Source organism: Eumetopias jubatus, unplaced genomic scaffold (assembly GCF_037043125.1).
Source record: "Eumetopias jubatus isolate StellerSeaLion01/CBP00866 unplaced genomic scaffold, mEumJub1_p1.0 scaffold_8, whole genome shotgun sequence".
In the NCBI taxonomy this organism is placed as follows: Eukaryota; Metazoa; Chordata; class Mammalia; order Carnivora; family Otariidae; genus Eumetopias; species Eumetopias jubatus.
The window spans coordinates 142,390,940-142,412,968 of NW_028274814.1; the positions used below are offsets into that span (position 1 = coordinate 142,390,940).

Below are 22,029 nucleotides of genomic sequence, written 5' to 3' on the forward strand. Positions count from 1 at the left end.
CCAATCCAGGCGCGGGCACAGAGACCCACCCCCTCCTAGGCCAGGAGGAGCGACTGTCCCCCAGCACAGGTCCACCTTAACTGGGCAGCCCTGTGGGCGGGGCGCATTGCTGATGCCGTCTGGGCAGACCTGAGTGAAGGACCGACTTGCAGGCAGCACACACAGCTTCCAGCCTGCTGACCTGGCTCCTCACGCTGAGTCTGCAGCCCAGCACCATGATCCAGGGCGCCTTGGAGCCTGATGGCCTCGGCTGGGGCTGGGACGGGGAGGGTGACTGGGACGGCGCTGTCCTGACCCTGCTGGCGCTGGCTGTGGCGGCCGCCACGGCACTGGCCTTGCACTGGTTTGGCTCTGGGCAGGACCAGGAGGCAGCAGGACCCGCATCCAAAGCCCCTGGGGCCCAGCCTTTGCAGGTGGGAGGAGCCAGGCCAGCCCTGCTCCTGAAGTCCAAGGTCAGTGGTGGCATTGAGGGAAACAGCCCAGGGCAGGGGAAGCCAGACCCTCCGGGACATGGCCAGGGGAGTCCGGCTGCAGCAGGAGCCCAGGATCCGAAGCTCTGGGGAGGTGGACGTCTGGCTGCCACAGCTCTACCTCCACTCAAGACACCTGGTGAGGTGACCACTGGAGGGGCCTTGGGACAGCAGAAAAGTAATGCCAGTCCAGAAGCCCCCCGAGGTAAAGGAAGGGAGGCTCTCAGGCCAGGTACTGCCCTTGTGGGTAGAAGCAAAGTAGGGGGGACGTCTGGCCCCCTCCTGATCCACTTCAACTCTCGGAGTCCTGGCAGAGAGATGGAAGGACAAGTGGAGGTAGGAGGCGTCCAAGTCAAGGTGCCAACTCACCAGGGCCCGGTCCACACCACAGAACAGGACACCAGTCCCTGGCAACGAGGTATAGGGTCACCTGGCTCACTAGAGAGAGGCCCCAGCAGCCGGCGGTGGAAGGTTTCTAGCTCAGGAGCTAGAAACCGCCACTTCCCGAAGTTGGACTCCCTGCGCCTGGGCACTGTGGTGAGTGTGTGGGATGCTGTGGATGCAGCCTGCAGCCTCTCCACAGGCTCTCAGAGGCCCCCTATCCCCCAGGAGCTGCCTCCATCACACACCACGCAGACTAGGCCCCTGGCTGAGGGCACAGAGAAGGGGTGCAGGGTGAGCAGCCTCCACCCAGCCCCAGCCCTAGCTCTGGAAAGCAGGGAGGTTGGGTCCCAGGCTCCCAGGAAGGCTCAGGGATCTCCAGCCTCCGTGGAAGGCTGGCCCTTGGAGAGGAGGGATTTTCTTGTCACCAGGAGCTTCAGCCAGGCCCCAGGCTCCATGGGCCCATGGCCAGAGGGGTCTCAGGGGAGACTCTTGTCTCAAGGGCAGGGGACAACAGACACCAACAACACAGTAAAGGCTGGGGCTAATGGCTCTGGAGATGGCTCTTTCTTCAGCTCAGGGCCCAGTGGGACAGAGGAGGAAGCGGGCCACGGCGTGAGAGAAAGGAGAGAATCCCAGCAAGGCCAGGGGGAGCAGAGCAGTGAGCAGGAGGGAGGCCCTCAGGACAGAGGAAAGCCCTCCACAGACACCGGCCAGGGAGCCCCCTCCCTGAGTCCCTTAGCCACACCCTCCCCGCGCATCCCTAAGCCCCTTCCACCCTTGGCTTCCCCTCTGACAGCGCGTTCCCAAGGAGGTCTCTTACCTGTAGGCCCAACCTCCTCGCCTTCAGACTCTTTGTCCCTCAGAGTTAGCCAGGGTCCTGCGGAGGATGAAACTCTCAGGCCAGTGCAAGCCCCAGCTGCAGCCCCAGCCCCAGCCCCGTTCCCTTCCTTAGCCTCAGCCCCAACCCCAGCCCCAGCCCCAGCCCTAGTGTCAGCCCCAGCGCCATCCTCAGCTGCAGCCGAAGCCCCGGTCGCTGCCCCCAGTAGTGGGTCAAGGCCTGCGGCACAGGACCATAGTGCGGCTCTCCGCAAGGACAAGCAGGAGGGGCAAATCCCAACCAGCTGGGAAAATCTTATTTCCATGGTTCTTAGGAGTCACCCTTTCCCCAGGCAAGAGAGACCCCAGGGGAGAGCCCCAAGGGCAGCTCCCGAGAGCCCTAGAGATCCCAGCACCGGTGCACCCTCTGAGAACAGAGAGTCTGGTTCTGCCCCTGAAGGGGCCGCCCCCAGCCTGGAGGTCAGGAATGGCTCCTCAGGGCCAGACACAGAGGCTGGACGTGGGCAACAGCAGAGCCGCTTGGAGACCAAGGAGGCTCCCACCCCAGAGCCTCCCTCAGGTCCGAGAGGAGAGGCAGTCGAGGAGAAGCGTGCAGAAGACCCTCTGTTGCCCGGAGCTGCAATGCCCGGGGCCCCATCACCGCGCCCTGAGCAGAGGCAGCCTGGCCCCCAACCGTCCCCCACTGGGAGGGGCGCCTCACAGCCGGTCCCGCCACCGCGGAAACGCAGCGCGGGTGAAAGAGCCGAGAGCTCCGAGCGCGGTGTCCGCCAGGCTGTGCCGGCGAGGCGCCAGGGAGAGGCTCCAGGGGAGAAGCCCCGCCCTGCAGGCAGCGGTATAGTAGTCCCAGGAAAGCAGAAAGAGGCCCGCAAGCTCATGGTGCTTCTGCAGAGGCCGGGGAGCGGGGGGGAGGTGGAGGGGCCCCGGAAGCCCAGCTCCCTAGCCCGCGAGCCGGCTTCGGCAGCAGCTCTACGACAACGCCTGGACCTGGGCAACTGCCTGGACGTCCTGGCCTTCGCCCAGCGGCACGCGGAGCCCGGCCTGCTGCAGGAGACATATTCCTTGATGAGCGACAATCTGCTGCACGTGCTGGGAGACCCGAACCTCTACCGGCAGCTGAGCGGGGCGGACCGAGAGCGCATCCTGAGCCTTCGGACTGGCCGGGGCCAGGCGGTGCTGGGGGTCCTTGTGCTGCCCAGCCTCTACCGGGTGAGCCGCTCAGGGGTCACCAGGGGCCCTTGTGGGGAGGCGGTTCCTACTCCGGGGCCTGCACCCCTGCCTTCCCGCACGCACCTGCACGTGTTCAACCCCCGAGAAAACACCTGGCGGCCCCTGACTCAGGTGCCGGAGGAGGCCCCGCTGCGGGGCTGTGGTCTCTGCACCATGCACAACTACCTGTTCCTGGCGGGGGGCATCCGTGGCTCCGGGGCCAAGGCCGTCTGCTCCAACGAGGTCTTCTGCTACAACCCACTGACCAACATCTGGAGCCAGGTGAGGCCCATGCAGCAGGCCCGTGCCCAGCTCAAGCTGGTGGCTCTGGACGGGCTGCTTTACGCCATCGGTGGCGAGTGCTTGTACAGCATGGAGCGTTACGATCCGCGCACGGACGCCTGGACCTCACGCGCGCCCCTCCCTGCGGGCACCTTCCCTGTGGCCCATGAGGCTGTGGCCTGCCGTGGGGACATCTACGTCACCGGGGGCCACCTCTTCTACCGCTTGCTGAGGTACAGCCCTGGGAAGGATGCGTGGGATGAGTGCCCCTACAGCGCCAGCCACCGGCGTTCCAGCGACATGGTGGCGTTGGGAGCCTTCCTCTACCGCTTCGACCTGCTGCGGGGCGTGGGCGCTGCGGTGATGCGCTACAACACCGTGACTCGCTCCTGGAGCCGGGCGGCTTCCTTGCCGCTGCCCGACCCGGCCCCACTCCACTGCACCGCGCTGGGCAACACCATTTACTGCCTCAACCACCAGGTCACGGCCACCTTTACGGTCTCCGAGGGGACTGCCCAGTTCCAGGCCAGGGAGCTGCAGCCCTTTGCTCTGGGGAATAAAGGGGTCCTCTCTCCATTCATCCTGACTCTGCCTGCCACCGATCCACTGCAGACTGCCCTCTGAGCTGCTGCTCTCGGGGGAAACCCTGGGGCTGGGAGTCTGCTGGCAGGTGGGGCACAGAAGGTGGCTGGGATCCAGAACTTTCTGCTGTTGTTTCTGGGACAGCTTTCTTTTTCTGTTTTAACAGACTCATGATTTCCCCCTTCCATACCCCCCCAGCCCTTAAGAGAGACTTCTCCCCCTGGGAGCTCAGGCTCCTTGTACCTACCTGTGAGCTGGTTGCTGGGCATCCCTAGCCCGTTTCCCACCCTCCCACCACAGAATGCTACTTCCTTTATGACTTAGTTGTTGCCCTCACACCTCAGCTGGCTCACATACCCCTCCTCCAGGATGGTGCTCCTTCTCTGGGCTCCAGGGCCAGTCTCCCTCTGGCAGCACCACACTGCCTGGAAAAACATCTGTCTGTGGGTCTACTGGTACTCTGAGAGCCAGGGACTGATGCTGTGTCCTTAAGGACCAGGATTTGGCCTGTGGAGGAGCTGAGTGACTGCTGAGAGGAGGAAGGAGGTGGCTAGAAACAAGTCACACTTCCTGTCTTTTGTCCCTAGGGCTCCAAGCTGGGCAAGGAGTCTATAAGGGAGTGGGAAGGGGGAACAAGGAACAGAAAAGTTCCCAGGAAAATGTCTTTGCCTCAGGCCTCAGGAACCTGGCTTGGCTTGGGAACAACTCTGTAGCCCTCCTTTGTCTAACTGATCCCAGAGGCCTAGAACGCTTGTCTTTGAAACCATTCTGCTCTCTGCAGCCCCTGACTGTAAGCCCAGGCCAGGCCTGGCCAGGACCCCTTGGGCTCATGCCCCTCTGTGGGGTCTCTCCCACCTGCTCTGCCCCTCTAGAAGCCAGCCTCACTCCCCACCAACGCCCGTTCTCACGTGAGACCCAGGTTTCCCTGAGCTCTTTCCCTTAGTAGCCGTGGACTTGGAAGAGACATCTCATTTCATTCTTCTCCTCTGTGAGTTGGGGGCTAATGAACATCTGTTACTCAGGAGAGTTGGTGAGAACATAAGGTCACATATGTGAGCACCCAGCACAGTGCCCAGGATGAATAAATAATGTTCCCCTTTGCCTATTTTGGAATCCACCATAGGAAGGTAAATAAATCTGACTGAATACTGCTACCTGTCCCACCCTCTGACCTGGTTTGTCTCTATCTGGCCCTGTTTTTGCTTTTTATTCTATGCTTGGTGCTACTGGCACTGAATATGTTTAATTCATTGAAAGCATCTGCATCTTATAATTCTCATTTTTGTTCGCAAGGTTTGATATGCTGCTGGGTAGGACAGAAAGGGGTCCTCAGGTTGTTCTTAAAAATAAGTTTATTGAGAAACAAGTACTGTTAATACAGCTATATTTAGGTCGCTGTTAGTCTGCCAGCAGAGAAGGCTCCATGCCTTAGGGGCTTCTCCACATTGGCAGATGGCAGCATGGTGGCCGTGGGTGGGCAGGGGGGCCTACTGTTTATGCTTGGTCTCATTGAGCAGCTCTTGCCAGTTCTTCTCCATCTCCTCCTTGCAGTTGAGGAAGGCATCCTCCAGCCGGCGCATGGACTCTGCCAGTGAGGGGTTGGTGCGCATCACCACCATGTCGTAGGCCATCCATGTGGCTTGCACTGCAACAACCAGACAGGCCCTGATCAGGCTGCAGAGCGGGGCTGTGGCTCTGGAAGGCCCCAGGGAGGGCCACACGCCTCCAACCATGCTAAGCATCCCAGGGACTAGATCCTGCTGAGTTACCCAATTTCTCTAAGGAGAGAAAACTGGTAGGCTACGTGTTATAGTGTGCATAAAAACCCCTATTAAAACTTCTCCCTACACAGGGCAGAACTGAAACTTCCCTGACCTCACACAGGTCTTAACTTCTGGATGCATCAGCCCAGGACATTAAGGCTGGAGGCCAGTCTGATATAAAATATTGGGAAAAATTAGAGCAAACATAAGTCCTTACCCATCAGCAGTTCATAGCTAGTGGTTGCAGGGTGAACCCTGAGGAGTCATAATGCTTATCCAAGCTCACACGGGAGTGACTACTTTTACTCTAGCAAGGTTCTGAGCTTCATGTTACCTTATGCATAGTGGCCTGGGAGGCCTGCTCACTTCTATCTGGGTACCTCTGTGCTTTCATTAGGGCCAGTCCAAAGAAGAGATAGGCAGAATGAATAATAATAATTGCACATGAATATCCACACATGCCCAAGGTCAGCAGCATGAGAGACTTGATGTTTTACAGAAAGTAATATCTGTTTGGTTAGGGAAAAATTGTTAGAAAAGCTTTGTGCAGTATCTCAACAGATAGAGGGCATATAGCTATATATGCTTGTACAGGAATTCTTGAACTTTTGGATGCATGAGAGTCACTTGGGAAACCTGTTGAAATGTAGGTTATTGGCCCCTCCCACAACTCAAAGAAGTTCTTTATTCTTTTTTTCAAGATTTTATTTATTTGACAGAGAGAGAGAGAGACAGAGAGGGAACATAAGCAGGGCAGAGGCAGAGGGAGAAGCAGACTCCCCACAGAGCAAGGAGTCCAATATGGGGCTCGATCCCAGGACCCTGGGATCATGACCTGAGCCAAAGGCAGATGCTTAACAACTGAGCCACTGAGGCCTCCCTCAAAGAGATTCTTATTTACCAGGTTGGGAATGGTGCCCAGGAACCTGTATCTTAATAAGTAGACCACCCTTTCAGACAGCTGGTGGAGCATGCACCTGGGAGTCAGAGCAGTTGGCTTCTGGGCTCTCTGCTTGCTACCTATGTGGCCAGGAACAAGTGACTTAAATTTACTAACCTCATTTGTAAAGGATAGACAACGTCCCAATCTCACAGCTTGCTATGAAGATTAAATGGATGATATATGTAATTTGCCTCGAACATATTAGGGTGTTCAAGATAGGAGAAACTCTTACTACAAAATTAATAATTGAGATATTCAGGGCAAAGGGTTAGGGCAGTAAGAAATAAAAATTCAGGAGAAAAAAAGAGCTTGCAGAAATGAGTCTCATAATGTTCTGCATGGCAGTTGGAATTCTAGCTCTGAGTTTCCTAAGGCCAAAGCAGAGGAAACATGCTCAGGTTTAAGACTCAGTGACCATAAAATAAAAACAAACCCATTAAGACACTTTTATCCTAAGAAAAAATTTTCTGATAGGTGTATTTTTTGAGAAGTATGTAATAGAGATGAAAATGTTCTTGACAACATCCTATTTTATTTTTTTAAAAGATTTTATTTATTTGACAGAGAGAGAGAGACAGCAAGAGAGGGAACACAAGCAGGGGGAGTGGGAGAGGGAGAAGCAGGCTCCTGCGAAGCAGGGAGCCCGATGCAGGGCTCGATCCCAGGACCCCGGGATCATGACCTGAGCCGAAGGCGGTCGCTTAACCACTGAGCCACCCAGGCACCCCATCCTATTTTATTTTTTATAAGATTATTTTTAGAGGAGCGCCTGGGTAGCTCAGTTGGTTAAGCGACTGCCTTTGGCTCAGGTCATGATCCCGGGGTCCTGGGATCGAGCCCCGCATCGGGCTCCCTGCTTCGCAGGAGCCTGCTTCTCCCTCTCCCACTCCCCCTGCTTGTGTTCCCTCTCTCACTGTGTCTCTCTCTCTCAAATAAATAAAATTAAAAAAAAAAAAACCAACAAAAAACAAAAATCTGTTGTAGGAGAGGGGCGGACATCACTTAGGGATGTGGTAAGTGAATTTGCTGTGTGGGCCTGGAAGATAGAAATGGAGAACAGAGACTACAGGAACAATGGCAAGAGGGTCAGCTGAGCCACGTGAGGAAGGGGTAAGATGGGCCTGGGGTTTACAGCCATACGTGAATTCTCACCTTTGGCAAAATAGACCAATCAACGTTTTAAAATGTAAATGGTGAAGTTCTACCTCCCAGTCTCAGGCCCCAGATTGTCTTACAGATGAATTTTACCAAACTTTGGAAAGAACAGTTAAGTCTTATGTAATAGAAGTGATTCCAGAAATTAGGAAAAGAAGATTGATAATCTCACTGTATGGGTATAGTAGCTTTCCATTCACATTATAGGAAATTTGAGAACAGAGATAAGCAAAAATAAAAACATAATTTTCCCTAAGCTCATTTGTTCTAAAATCAAAGATTATATGAAAAAAATATAGGTCTATTTCACATCAATATAGATGTAAAACTCTAAATATAACATGAACTAATCAAATCTAACAATGAGTTAAAATAGTATGTTATGATCAAATAGAGTTTGTAAAAGAAATTCAAGGAAGACTGAGTATTAGAAAACCAGTCAGTGTAATTAATCACATTAATAAAAATGGGGAAATCAGAGGAATATCTCAGTTAAAGCCAAAAAAAAGGCAGTTAACAAAGTTTAATACCTAGTTATGATTTAAAAAATCAAAATTCTAACAAATTGGAAATAGAATGAGACACCCTTAACTTACTAAAAGTGATATACCAAAACCTATGATGAACATTATACTAAATGGAGAAACTATGTATATATTCCCTTTAAAATTGGGATCAAACAAGGATACCTCCAACAATGTTACTGGTATAGGAGATGCTGGTAAATGGAATAAAGAATTTGAAAAGAAGTAAGAGGTGTAAAGATTGGAAGGTAAGAGATAAAACTATCAGTATTTGAGGATGCCTGGGTGGCTTAGTCAGTTAAGCGACTGACTCTTGATTTCAGCTCAGGTCATGATCTCAGGGTTGTGAGATCAAGCTCCCCTGAGGATCCGCACTCAGCAGGGAGTCTGCTTGAGATTCTCTCTCTCTGCCCCTCCCCCTGACTTAGAGATCTCTCTCTAAAACAAACAAAAAACCCCCAAACTATCAGTATTTGTAAATTATAAAAATGTATATGAACAAATAAAGATCCAATAGCTAAATCAATCTTAAAAAATAAAAGCTAGAAGGGGGGAAATATGCCTTATCAGATATCAAGCCCTCCTATAAAGTCATATATATATATATATTTTTAAAGATTTTTGTTTATTTATTTGAGAGAGAGAGATCACACAAGCAGGAGAAGGGGCAGAGAGAGAGGGAGAAGTAGACTCCCCCTGAGCAGGGACCCCGAAGCAGAACTCGATCCCAGGACCCCAAGATCATGATCTGAGCCGAAGGCAGATGTTTTACTGACTGAGCCACCCAGGTGTTCCCCTATAAGGTCATATTTTAAAAAATAGTGTGGCATAGGGGTGCCTGGGTGGCTCAGTTGGTTAAGTGTCTGCATTCGGCTCAGGTCATGATCCTGGGGTCCTGGGATTGAGCCCCACATTGGGCTCCTTGCTCAGCGGGGAGTCTGCTTCTCCCTCTCCCTCTGGCTGCCGCTCCCCCTGCTTGTGCTCACTCTCTGTCAAATGAATAAATAAAATCTTTAAAAAAAATAGTGTGGTATAGACAAATAGACCAATGGAAGAAAAACAGTAAGCTCAGAGATAGGCCTAAGTATATATGGAAATTTAGTATATGATAAAAAACCAAAAATCAATGAAAAAAGACAGTTACTACAGATGAATTAAAGATATAAATACGAAAGAGAAAATAACATCTGTGGGTCAAAATTTAGCAGAATATCTGTGATCTTGGGACTTCTTAAAAACCACAAACCATAAGGCAAAATATTGGTGATGAGTCTTTCTATCAAAAATTTTTTTTCAACTAAGGACAACATGGACAGTTTTCATACAAATGATAGAAGAAATTTATAATGCTTAAAGATGATAATGGGTTAATATCTATAATATACAAGAAAGTACTTCTAATTAATAAGACAGAAAATCCAATAATTAAAAAAAAACCCGGAAAACAATGAGTGTTGGTGAGGATGTGGAGAAATTGGAGCCCTTGTACACACACTGCTGGTGAGGATGTAAGATGGTACGTCATGGTGTAAAACCGTTTGACATCCCTCAGAAAGCTAGACCCAGAATTACCATATGACCCAGCAATTCCACTTCTAGGTAATATTGCAAACAACAGAGAGCAGGTTCTCAAACAAATACTTGTATACACATGTTCAGAGTAGCACTATTCACAATAGCTAAGAGGTGGACACAGCCCAAATACCCACCAAAAGGTGAACGAATAAATAAAATCATATATCCATACAATGGGATAATTATTCAGCCATAGGAAGGAATAAAGTACCAATATATTGTATGGTCTGGATGAACCTTGAGAACGTCGTGCTAAGGGAAGAAGCCAGAGACAAACTGCATTTACGTGTTATATGATTCATTTATACAAAATACCCAGAATGCATAAATCCATAGATTGGTGGTTGCCAGGGGCTGGGGATAAAGGCATATGGGGGTGACTGCTTAGGGGCACAAAGTGCCTTTTTTCAATGATGCACATATTTTGAACTAGACAGAGTTGGTGTCTGTACAACATTGTGAATGTATTAAATGCCACTGAATGTATACTTTAAAATGATTAATTACACGGTGTGTGAATTTCACCTAATTTTTTAGAATTTAAATTTAAGATGTAGGTATTATAATTATCTTCATTTTTCAGAAGTCGAAACAGAGGGGCAGAGAGGTTAAGTAGCTGCTAAGGTCACACAGCTAATAAGTGGCACAGGCGGGATTTTATAGTAATCAAGCTCCAGTGTCCATGGTTTGTTTTTTATTCAATTATTTTTTACATTTTATTCCAATAACTTTATAGTTCTACCCTTCACATTCAGGTTATTTATTTATTTATTTAAAAGATTTTATTTATTTGAGAGAGACAAAGTGAGAGAGTGGGAGGGAGAGGGAGAGAGAATTTGAAGTAGACTCTCCACTGAGCACAATGTGGGGCTCAATCCCACAACTGCGAGACCACGACCTGAGCCAATACTAAGAGTTGTACACTTGACTGACTGAGCCATCCAGGAGCCCCTGGTTATTTATTTTTAAGTAAGCTCTATGCACTACATGGGGCTTGAACTTGTGACCCCAAAATCAAGAGTCATATACTCTACTGACTGAGACAGGCACCCCACCAGTGTCCATATTTTTAACTACCTACAGTACACTGCTTCTTATGGTCCACAAGAAGAAATCCAAAGGACTAACAAGCATATGAAGAAAGTCTGGAACTCTACTCAAATAGATCCTCATAGTACAGTTGAGTTTAAAAAGGAAATTACAGGGGCGCCTGGGTGGCTCAGTTGGTTGGATGACTGCCTTCAGCTCAGGTCATGATCCTGGAGTCCCGGGATCGAGTCCCACATAGAGCTCCCTGCTTGGCAGGGAGCCTGCTTCTTTCTCTGACCCTCTCCCCTCTAGTGCTCTCTCTCTCACTCTCTCTCTCAAATAAATAAATAAATAAAATCTTTAAAAAAATAAAAAGAAGGGGCACCTGGGTGGCTCAGTCATTAAGCTTCTGCCTTTGTCAGGTCATGATCCCGGGGTCCTGGGATCGAGCCCTGCATCAGGCTCCCTGCTCAGCAGGAGGCCTGCTTCTCCCTCTCCCACTTCCCCTGTTTGTGTTCCCTCTCTCGCTGTCTCTCTGTGTCAAATAAATAAATAAAATCTTTTTTTTAAAAGATTTTTTTAATTTATTTATTCATGAGAGACACAGAGAGAGAGAGGCAGAGGGAGAAGCAGGCTTCCCGCTGAGCAGGGAGCCCGATGCGGGACTCAATCCCAGGACCCCGGGATCATGACCTGAGCCGAAGGCAGACGCTTAACCATCTGAGTCACCCAGGCGCCCTAAATAAATAAAATCTTTAAAAAATAAAAAGGAAGGTATAGATTGGAGATATAATGCAATATAGTTTACATAACTTAAAAATATATGTGTAAAAACAAAAGTACAAAATTTACAAAAATAGAAAGGGAATAAGCGAAAAAAAATGGAAATAAAAAAATGGAAACAAATAAGTGAAGATTGTTATATGGATCAGTGATGATAACACGCTGTGAACTGAGAAGCCAAACTCTCTGCCAGAGAACAATTAAGAAAAACAAGTCAACAAAACCCAAATCATTAGAAAACAACAAATGAAGGACCCACTATGGTAGAGAGGGGATTATCTATTATCTATTACCAATCCCAAATTGAAAACAAACAAACAAACATTTTCCTTACTGTGCCATGCAAGGAGGTACCAAGGGAAACAATCATATTCCAATACCTATTTCACTGTTAGCACTGTTCTAGGCAAGGAAGATGTCAAGAAGCTTAAGACACAGGCTCTCTAAAAATGCATAAAAAGTTGGGATGCTTGGGTGGCTCAGTCGGTTAAAGTCTGCCTTCGGCTCAGGTCATGATCCCAGGGTCCTGGGATGGAGTCCCTCATTGGGCTCTTTGCTCAGCAGGGAGTTCGCTTCTCCCTCTGCCTGCTGCTCCCCCTGCTTGTGCTCTGCCTCTCTCTCTGACAAATAAATAAATAAAATCTTAAAAAAATGCATTAAAAAGTCAGGGAGCTAAGACACATTCATTCATTTAAAAAATACCTATTAAACACCTGGTATGGGTCAGTACCTGTTTAAGTTCTGGGGACAGAACGAGAGGTAATGTCAAAAAGTCTTGTCCTCATGACCATTATATAATAAATAACAATAAGTAAACTTATAGAGTATGTTTAAAGGAAATAAATACTAAGAAGAAAAATAAATCAGTGAAGGAGGGTTGAGAGTGGCAGGGAAAAAGGATTTGCAATTTCATGAAGGGTGCTCAGGAAACACTATGCTGAGAAAGTGACATTTAAATTACCTTTTGATGAAATTCTTAATGTTAATGTAGCTCAATTTATCAATCTTTTATTCTGGTGTTTTGCATTTTGCCTCTTGTTTAGGAAATTCTACCCCACCCCCAAAGTCACAAGATACTCTCCCTTATTTTCTTCCCAAGTTTTATACTTATTTTTGACACTTAAATTCTCATTATTCTGAAGCTATTGTGTGTATATGTGAGTAGGGATCCTTTTTTAATTTTATTTTTATGGATAACCAATTTCTCAAGCTTCCTTATTAAATAGTTCCTTCTTTTCCTCCACTGATCTGCCATTTCACCTCTGTTATTTATAAAAATTCCTGGGTGCCTGGGTGGCTCAGTGGGTTAGGGTCTGCCTTCGGCTCAGGTCATGATCCCAGGGTCCTGGGATCGAGTCCTGCATTGGGCTCCCTGCTCAGCGGGGAATCTGCCTCCCCCTCTGCCTCTGCTGCTCACGTGTACGCTCTCTCTCTGTCAAATAAATGAATAAAATAAATAAATAAATAAAAATTCTTGTGTATTTGTATGTGTGTGTATGAGTGTGTTATGTGTGTGCAAATGTGTGTATCTGTGAATGTGTATGTGTGTGTTTATGAGAGTGTGTCGTGTGTGCATGTCTGTGTGTATGTGTGTGAGTGTGTGTGTGCGTGTTTCTGGGCTCTCTGTTCTATTCTGTTGCTCAACTTGTCAAAATGACACTGTCTTAACAATACAGTTTTATAGTAAATCTTGCTAAGGGTAGGGTAAATTCCCCGTCCTTGTCCTCCTCAGAAATATCTTAGCATTTTGGCTCTTAAGTCTCTCATAAATGTTTAGAATAAACTTGTCAAGTTCCATGAAAAACCCTGTTAGGATTTTCACTAAAACTATTTTAAAGCCTAGGATGAAATTTGGGGAGAATAGACACATTGGTTGCTCTAAGTCTTTCTATTCATGAATGTTGCTATAGCTCCATTATTTGATCTTTAGTATCTGTTAGTCAAGTTTTATAATTTTCTGCATTTAGGCCTTGTACATTTCTTGTTAAATTTCTTCCAGGGGAATTCATAGATGTGTGTGTGCACACGCTTGTGTGTGTGTGTGTTACTGTTGTAAATGCCTTTAAGAAATGTGCTCTAATTCTTTGTTGCTGGTAGGTAAAAATGCAGTTAACTTTGTATACTGATCTTATCTGCAGCTACCTTGCTAAGCTTTATTATTTCTAATAATATATGTTTTAGATGCTCTTAATAAATGTGGTATCCAGCCTCCAAGTTGACCCCAGTAGTCCCTGTCTTCTCATAATCACATCCTTATGTAGTTTTCTCTCACATTGTACTAGAATAGGTCGGTGTGATGAGTAAAATATGGCAGAAATAATGGTATGTCACTTCTAACATTAGCTAATAAAAGACTGTACCTTCTGTCTTGGGCAGATATATATACCCATATATATATATAGTATTATACTCTTATATTTATTTATTACATATAATTGATCTAGGGGAAGTTATGTCATGACCAGCCCTATGGTGAGACCACATAGAAAGCCCCCTGCCAACAGCTACATGAGCTTGGAAGGAGATTCTCCAGCCTCTGGTCAAATATCTAGAGATTGAAACAATAGCCAACAGTTTGAGGGCAAACCCATAAAAAATATATCCAGAACCACCCAGCTAAACCATTCCCAGATTCCTGATCTTCAGAAACTGCGTGATAGTGTTTCTTCTTTTAAGTTGTGAAATTTGGGTTAATTTGTTACGCAGCAATAGATTACTAACACAGATTTTAGTACTGGAGCACGATGCTTCTGTAACAAAGCCCTAAAATGTAGGAGTGACTTTGGAATGTTTCAGTGGATGGAAGCTGGAAAAACTGTAAGGACTTTGAGGAAAGTATTAGTGCAAGTTTAAAGTGCCTTGAACACACTGTTCATAGGATTTGGGAGTTTGAAAAGTCTGCCAGTAATAGGTATTTACAGAGAAGTGAGGAAACTCTTATTGGAAGCTGGAGGAGAAGGGATACTTGCTATGTGGTGGCAGAAAATTTAGCCACATTGTCACAGGAAGTAATGTGGAAGGGAGAAAATGTACTTCATGAACTATTCAGGATTTACCTACATGTATAACATTTTATTTGTTTTCCATTGCCTTGTGCATTTCAGACCTTCCTTCTGAGATCATATTCCCCTTACTTAAGTAAAATTTTAGTAGTTCCTTTGAAGCAGGTCTCTTTGTGACAAATGTTGGCAGTTTTTATTCATTTGCAAATGTCTTTATTTTTTCCTCATTATTATTTTATTTTTTTTAAAGATTTTATTTATTTATTTGAGAGAGAGAATGAGAGATAGAGAGCACGAGAGGGAAGAGGGTCAGAGGGAGAAGCAGACTCCCTGCTGAGCAGGGAGCCCGATGCGGGACTCGATCCCGGGTCTCCAGGATCATGACCTGAGCCGAAGGCAGTCGCCTAACCAACTGAGCCACCCAGGCGCCCCCTCATTATTATTTTAAAAAGTATTTTTATTTATTTATTTATTTTTGAGAGAGAGAATGAATGGGGGGGAGGGGCAGAGAGAGAAGCAGGCTCCCTGATGAGCAGGGAGCCCAATGCGGGACTCGATCCCAGGATCCTGGGATCATGACCTAAGCTGAAGGCAGACGCTTAACTGACTGAGCCACACAGGCGCCCTATTTTCCCTCATTACTGAAAGATAATTTTGCTGGATGCACAATTCTGGGTGAATAGTGCTTTTATGACACTTAGATATTGTTCCACTAACTTGTGGTTCTCATGATTATTGCTGAAAAAGTCCACTCCAGTTCTCTCTCCTTTTAGTTTTCTTTCTCTCTGCATTCCTGTAGTTTTTCTCTGTCTGGCGTTCTGAAGTTTTGCTATTATGTGTTTAGGTAAGGATATCATTTTATTTTCCTTAGGATGTGTTTTGTTTCTTGGATCTGTGATTTCACTTTTCATCCGTTCTGGAAAACTCGAGACATTATATTATTAAATATTGTTATTGTTCCATTGTCTCTAATGTCTTTTTTTCCCTGAGATTCCAATTAGATATATGTTAGGCATTTTTGGTCTATATCACTAGTCTCTTCGTTTCTTCATGCTTTTACTTTCTTTATCTATTTTTGATGCATTATTCTCCAATTGATTATCTCTTCAACTGCCGTTGATTTCTTTCTTTCTTTCTTAAAAGATTTTATTTATTTATTTGTCAGAGAGAAAGAGAGAGAAAATGAATGCGGGGGAGGGGCAGAGCGAGAAGCAGGCTCTCCGCGGAGCAGGGAGCCCGATGTGGGACTCGATCCCAGGACCGGATCAGGACCTGAGCCGAAGGCAGACGCTTAACTGACTGAGCCACCCAGGCGTCCCTTTTGATTTCTTTTTTATCTTACAATACTTTCCCTTTGAGAGGCCCCATTTTTTTTTTCCCAATCTGTCTATTCTCGAGTTTCTTTTACGCTCATCTTTGTACTGGCATTACCTCCTCAGCCCTTTTATACATAGCTATTTACACTCTGCATCTGACATCACCTACAGTCTGTGGAGATCTAAATATGCTGACTCTTGTTTCTGTGGACTTTCACTCACAGTGGCTTATTATTTCATGTATTTGGAAGGCAGCTATGCTCACCACTATACCACCAATGCTGTATTTGGTATTTATCTGTGAGGTCATCGCTGAGGTAGCTTCCAATCTCCTCCACACTGCTATATAATCTTTCTAAAACATGTATCTTTTTACGTCATTCCCCACTTAGCTTTCTTCAGTATTTCTCTGTTAACTACAGAATGACTTCTTAGTGTGGTACACAAAGTCTTTCATGATCTGACCCCAAATGATTTACTGAGATTTATTCTCTACCACTTCCACTTGTAGTTTATTCTTCAGTAGTTGAAACTTAAATCCAACCTTTTTTTTTTTTTTTGAGAGAGCGTGTTCGAGCAGAGGAGGGGCAGAGGAGAGGGAGAATCTTAAGTCGGCTTCATGCTCAGCAGAGAGCCCGATGCAGAGCTTGATCTCACCACCCTGAGATCATGAGCCAAAATCAAAAGTTGGACGCTTAACTGACTGAGCCACTCAGGTGCCCCTCCAACCAACTTTATTACACTTTTGTTCCTTGGCACAAATTGTTTTTTCTGTCCAAAGGCCTTGCCCATCACCTGTCTATATGGGAAACTTCCAACAACTCTTGTTTCAGAGAAATGCTCCATGCCTCCTCTTAAAAATTTCCATAATTTACCAGATTTCAGCCATCCATTCTAAATCCCACTGGAACTTTATTATCCCTTTATTATAGCAATTAATATAGTATACTGCATTTATATGTTTATACATTTATTTCCCCATTAGACTATAGGCAACTTACGTACAAGGCTTGGCATGTGTTCATTCAGGAGGTACTTGTTGAATGAATGAATGAATGAATGGTGCTTTAACCCTGCCACCAAATCTTGATCTTTCTTTGAGCTCTGCGATTATATTTTTCCAGGTTTTTTGAAGTAAAATTAAGAGATAGAAATTGTATTTACAGTTTACAATGTGATTTTTTTTTTAAATGAGGCTTGCTCTTTTTTTTTTTTAAATTTTATTTATTTAATTGACAGAGAGAGAGAGAGAGGGAACACAAGCAGGGGGAGTGGTAGAGGGAGAAGCAGGCTTCCCGCCGAGCAGGGAGCCCGATGCGGGGATCGATCCCAGGACCCTGGGATCATGACCTGAGCCGAAGGCAGTCGCTTAACCAACTGAGCCACCCAGGCGCCCCATACAATGTGATGTTTTGATAGATGTGTGCATGGTGAAATGATTACCACAAACAGGCTAATTACCCTCTCCATCACCTCAGTTATTATTTTGTGTTGAGAACACTTAAGATCTATATACTTGGTAAATTTTAAGTATACAATACAGTGTTAACTATAGTCACCATGCTGTACATTAGACATTCAAAACTCATTCTATCTTGCATAACTGAAACTTCGTATTCTTTGGCTAACATCTTCCCATTTCCCCCCTCCTTAGCCCTGGCAACCATCATTTCACTCTTTGCTTCTATGAGTTTGAATTTTTTTAGATTCCACATATAAGTGGTATCATAGAGTATTTGTCTTTCTGTGCCTAGCTTATTTCACTTAGCAAAATGTCCTTCAGATTCATCTATGTAGTCACAAATGGCAGGATTTCCTCTTTTTTAAGGCTGAACAATATTTCACTGCATAAATATACCACATTCTCCTTATCTGTTTATCCACTGATAGACACTTAGGTTGTTTCCATATCTTGGCTATTGTGAATAAAGCTACAGTGAACATGGGAGTGCAGATATCTCTTTCAGATACTGATTTCATCCCCTTCATTTCCTGCATACATACCTAGAAATGGGATTGTTGATCATATGGTAATTCTATTTTTATTTTTTATTTTTATTTTTTTAAGATTTTATTTATTTATTTGACAGAGAGAGACACAGCGAGAGAGGGAACAGAAGCAGGGGGAGTGGGAGAGGGAGAAGCAGGCTTCCCGCGGAGCAGGGAGCCCGATGTGGGGCTCGATCCCAGGGCCCCGGGATCATGACTTGAGCCGAAGGCAGATGCTTCACTGACTGAGCCACCCAGGCGCCCCTCTATTTTTATTTTTTTGAGGAACCTCCACACTATTTTCCATATGGCCGTACCAATTTACATTGAGCTCTATGATTATATTTTTGACAGTGTGTAGAATATCTCCACCTTTGTGTAAAATGGATACTTCCAACTCAGTATGTCCATAACTGAACTCACTTTCCCCCATCTCCTTCCAAACCTGCTCCTTTTTAACTCATGCCCATATTTTAGTCTTAGCTGAGAAGTCATTTACTCTAGGGTGCCTTTCTTGGTTCCTTATTTTATTTATTTTTTATTTTTATAAAGACAGTTTTTTTTTAAAAGATTTTATTTATTTATTTTGACAGAGAGAGACACAGCGAGAGAGGGAACACAAGCAGGGGGAGTGGGAGAGGGAGAAGCAGGCTCCCCACTGAGCAGGGAGCCTATGCGGGGCTCAATCCCAGGACCCTGGGAGCATGACCTGAGCCGAAGGCAGACGCTTAACGACTGAGCCACCCAGGCGCCCCTTGGCTCCGTATTTTAAATTGGGTTCCCTTTTTGGCTATCTGATAGTACCATGTAAACTATTCCATCTTAATATTCATCAAAAGTAATTATTTTTTAGTTATTTTTCTTCCTCCCGTGACCATCAGCTTTAGGAACAGGGACCTCATAACAATACTGCTGCAGGGCTGTACACTGGGAAAAGGGAAATAATCAGACTTTTTGGGGATTACTGGACAGTCGCTCTGAATTGATACTAATTCCTGGAGACCCAGAATATCACTACCAGTCAGTTGAGTGATCTACCAGTCAGAATAGGGGCTTCAGGAGGTCAGGTTGTCAATGGAGTTCTAGCTCATGTCTGTCTCACTGGGCTCAATGGGTCTCTGAACACACTTTGTGAAAAATTTCCCAGTTCCAGTATGCATAAATAAAATAGATCACGCGGCAACTGGGAGAATCCCCATATTTATTCCCTGATCCATGGAGTGAGGGCTACTAAGGTAGGGAAGGCCAAGTGGAAACCACTAGAACTGCCTCTTCTTATGAAAGCAGTAAAGCAAAAGCAACGCTGCATTCCTGGAGGGATGGTAGAGATTGGTGCCACCAGTAAGGGTTTGAAAGATGCAGAGGGTAATTCTCTCCACGTTCCCATTCGATTTGTTTATTTAGCCTGTATAGAAGACAGATCTTAGAGAATGACAGTGGATTAAACTCAGTCAGATGGTGGCTTCAGTTGTAACTGCTATTCAAGATGAGGTTTTGTTGCAAATTAACGCATCCCCTGGTATCTGATACGCAGCTATTGATCTGGCAAATGCTTTTTCTCTACACTTATTGATAAAGACCACCAGAAGCAGTTTGTTTTCTGCTGACAAGGTTAACAACACATCTCCACTATCCCAACTCAGGTATATCAACTCTCCAGCTCTACGTCATAATTTAGTGGGCAGGGACCTTTAATGCCGTTCTTTCCACAGGACACCAAGTTGGTCCATTACATTAATGATATTAAGCTGATTGGACCTGCTGAGCATAAGAAGCCAGACACAGGAATATATACTGTATGAGTCCATTTATATGAAACTCTAGACAATTATATCAGTTGTTGTCTCGTGCTGGGGAAGGAGGAGTGGGAATTGACTGGGGAGGGGCAGAAGAAAAACTTTTGGAGTGATAGAAATATTCTGTATTTGACAGTTGTGTTGGTTACACTGGTGTATACATTTGGCAAAACCCAGTGAACTGCACACTTAAAATGTGTTTATTTTATTGTTTGTAAATTATACCTAAATAAAGGTGACTTAACAATAAAAAACAAGAACACGATTTATCAATTCTTATGGGATGCAGTAAAAATATCTAGAGATAAATCCACTGTCCCAAATGTTTTCATGACTTAAAAAGGAATAAAAGTGAATGAACAAAGCATTCAATGCAAAGGTTTAATAGAACAATAGTTAAAAAATTAGGGAAGACAGGAGGAAAAAGCCCAGAAATGCAATTGAGTTCAAATACGGAAAAATAAATACATATTGAGATGCTTTCCTGGCCCAAATGCCCTTCTCTGAGAATTTGTTTTCGTCCACAGGTCCTACAGATGGGTGGTTGGACTTTAACTTCCATGTTATCACCCATGTGGCTTAGCCAATTCTGGCTATGAATGATGTACACTACTGTATATGCATACTTTTCAGCATTTAAAAGCAATAAATTGGATGTACTCATAGCATCTTGGAAGAGCTGACATACATAGTTCTGAATAAAAAAAACAAATAGCACGAGACATATAACACAATACTATTTATAGAAATTTAAAATAAATTTATAAACTAGCAATATACATTTCACAAGAACATACACACAAAAAAGTATATATTAGAATTGTTGTCTATGGGAGAGAGGAAAGGGAATGGGCTATGGGAATAAGGGAATAAAAAAATAAACTAGAGGGGTCCTTCATGGGCCAATGATCATAATGTATCATGAACTGAGGGGTATGATAAAATCAGTTTTCTACAGCTGAGATTGAAAATGGACAAACAATTTGTTCTACAACAGCACAGTCAGGGACTAGAGGAACAGTCTTGAGGAACCAACAGAAAATAAAGTGGAAAATTGTCAGAGTAATAATACAGATTACAGAGATGATGACAAAGAAGATAACACAAAAAGAGATGTACCATATGGATAATTGGAATTTCTGAAGAAGTAAACCAAAGAAATAGTACAAAAAGTATCCCAAGATATGATAAATGAAAAAGTTCTTATAAAAAATACTAAAGGAGCGCCTGAGTGGCTCAGTTAAGCGTTCAACTCTTGATTTCAGCTCAGGTCATGATCTCAGGGTTGTGGACTCGAGCCCTGCATCTAGCCCTGTGCTGGGCATGGAGCCTGCTTAAGATTCTCTCTCTCCCTCTCCCTCTGCCCCCTACTCCCATTTGTGTGTGTGCTCTTGCTCTCAAAAAACAAAAACAAAACCAAAAACAAACCAAAAAAACATACTAAAGTCTACAGATCTTGAGGTCTAATGTATCCCAGGAAAAGTGTTAGAGAATATTAACACCAATCTTATGCTGGTGAAGTACAGAACTTCCAGAATAAAGACTCTTAGAGGCAGAAAATGTAAGTCACTTTCAAGAGGAAACACATGGGCAGGCCTCACACTATTCTACAGAGCCACTAAATGCTGAAAACATCTTCTAAGTTGTAAAGAAAATAATCACCTAACCAAATTACCATTCAGTTATAAACACAGACATATTTTTTTAATTTTATTTTTAAGTAATTCCACACCCAACATGGGGCTTGAACCTACAACCCCAAGATCAAGAGTCACACACTCTATCGACTGAGCCATCCAGTGCCCCTGTCTTAACAAATTCAGGAACATGATATCCATAGCTATAGTTTCTAGGTTTAAATATTTGAACTGTTTGAAGACAGAATGTGTAAATCTCAACAACTGTAGGACTTATGATTAGAGAACAGAACGTTAAGTGTTGTAAATATTATTATTATAAATGTCATTTGTAGTTGATAATGAACAATTACTAGTATAATGAATGGCAGTTGTGCGTCAGTTTCTTCATCTGTAAAATAGGGATAGTAAGAGTCCTTATATCTCATACAAGTGTTGTGAGGATTAAATGAACTACTTAATGTAAAGTGCTTTGAACAGCATCTAGCATTTAATAAGTACTGAATAAATATTATTGGTTAGTATTATTAGATCCTGAACAAAATAAATGAAATAGCTGAAGAAATAACATGAGTTTCCTTAATATTTTCCCACAGACTTCTTAATTTTGGAACAATCTTATAGAAGCTAATGTATTTTTCATGGTGAAGAAATACTTGTTTAAAGTGAAGAAGTCCTGGGCGCCTGGGTGGCTCAGTTGGTTAAGCGACTGCCTTCAGCTCAGGTCATGATCCTGGAGTCCCGGGATCGAGTCCC

The 22,029-nt window shown here is 44.9% G+C and overlaps 2 protein-coding genes across 2 annotated transcripts in view; one reads left to right on the plus strand and one right to left on the minus strand.

Annotated features, from left to right (window-relative positions):
* Positions 1 to 200: 200 nt before the first annotated feature.
* On the plus strand, positions 201 to 3,803 carry KLHDC7B (kelch domain containing 7B). Its single transcript, XM_088025691.1, has 2 exons — positions 201 to 1,843; positions 1,898 to 3,803. Exons 1-2 carry the CDS (start codon positions 216 to 218, stop codon positions 3,801 to 3,803), a joined length of 3,534 nt encoding a protein of 1,177 aa, XP_087881817.1. The 5' UTR covers positions 201 to 215.
* Positions 3,804 to 5,233: 1,430 nt separating this feature from the next.
* Positions 5,234 to 22,029, minus strand: part of SYCE3 (synaptonemal complex central element protein 3) — a 28,018-nt gene continuing 11,222 nt past the window's right edge. Inside the window, exon 2 of the mRNA XM_028115347.2 lies at positions 5,234 to 5,406. Within this exon, the coding sequence (XP_027971148.1) occupies positions 5,249 to 5,406 (158 nt within the window). The 3' untranslated portion in view covers positions 5,234 to 5,248. The remainder of the gene's footprint in view (positions 5,407 to 22,029) is intronic.

Coding starts and splice junctions, on each gene's coding strand:
- KLHDC7B (XM_088025691.1), top strand. CDS start 216: ATGATCCAGGGCGCCTTGGAGCCTGATGGCCTCGGCTGGGGCTGGGAC. Junction 1,844..1,897: donor GCCCCAGCCCCAGCCCTAGT/GTCAGCCCCAGC, acceptor CGCTGCCCCCAG/TAGTGGGTCAAGGCCTGCGG.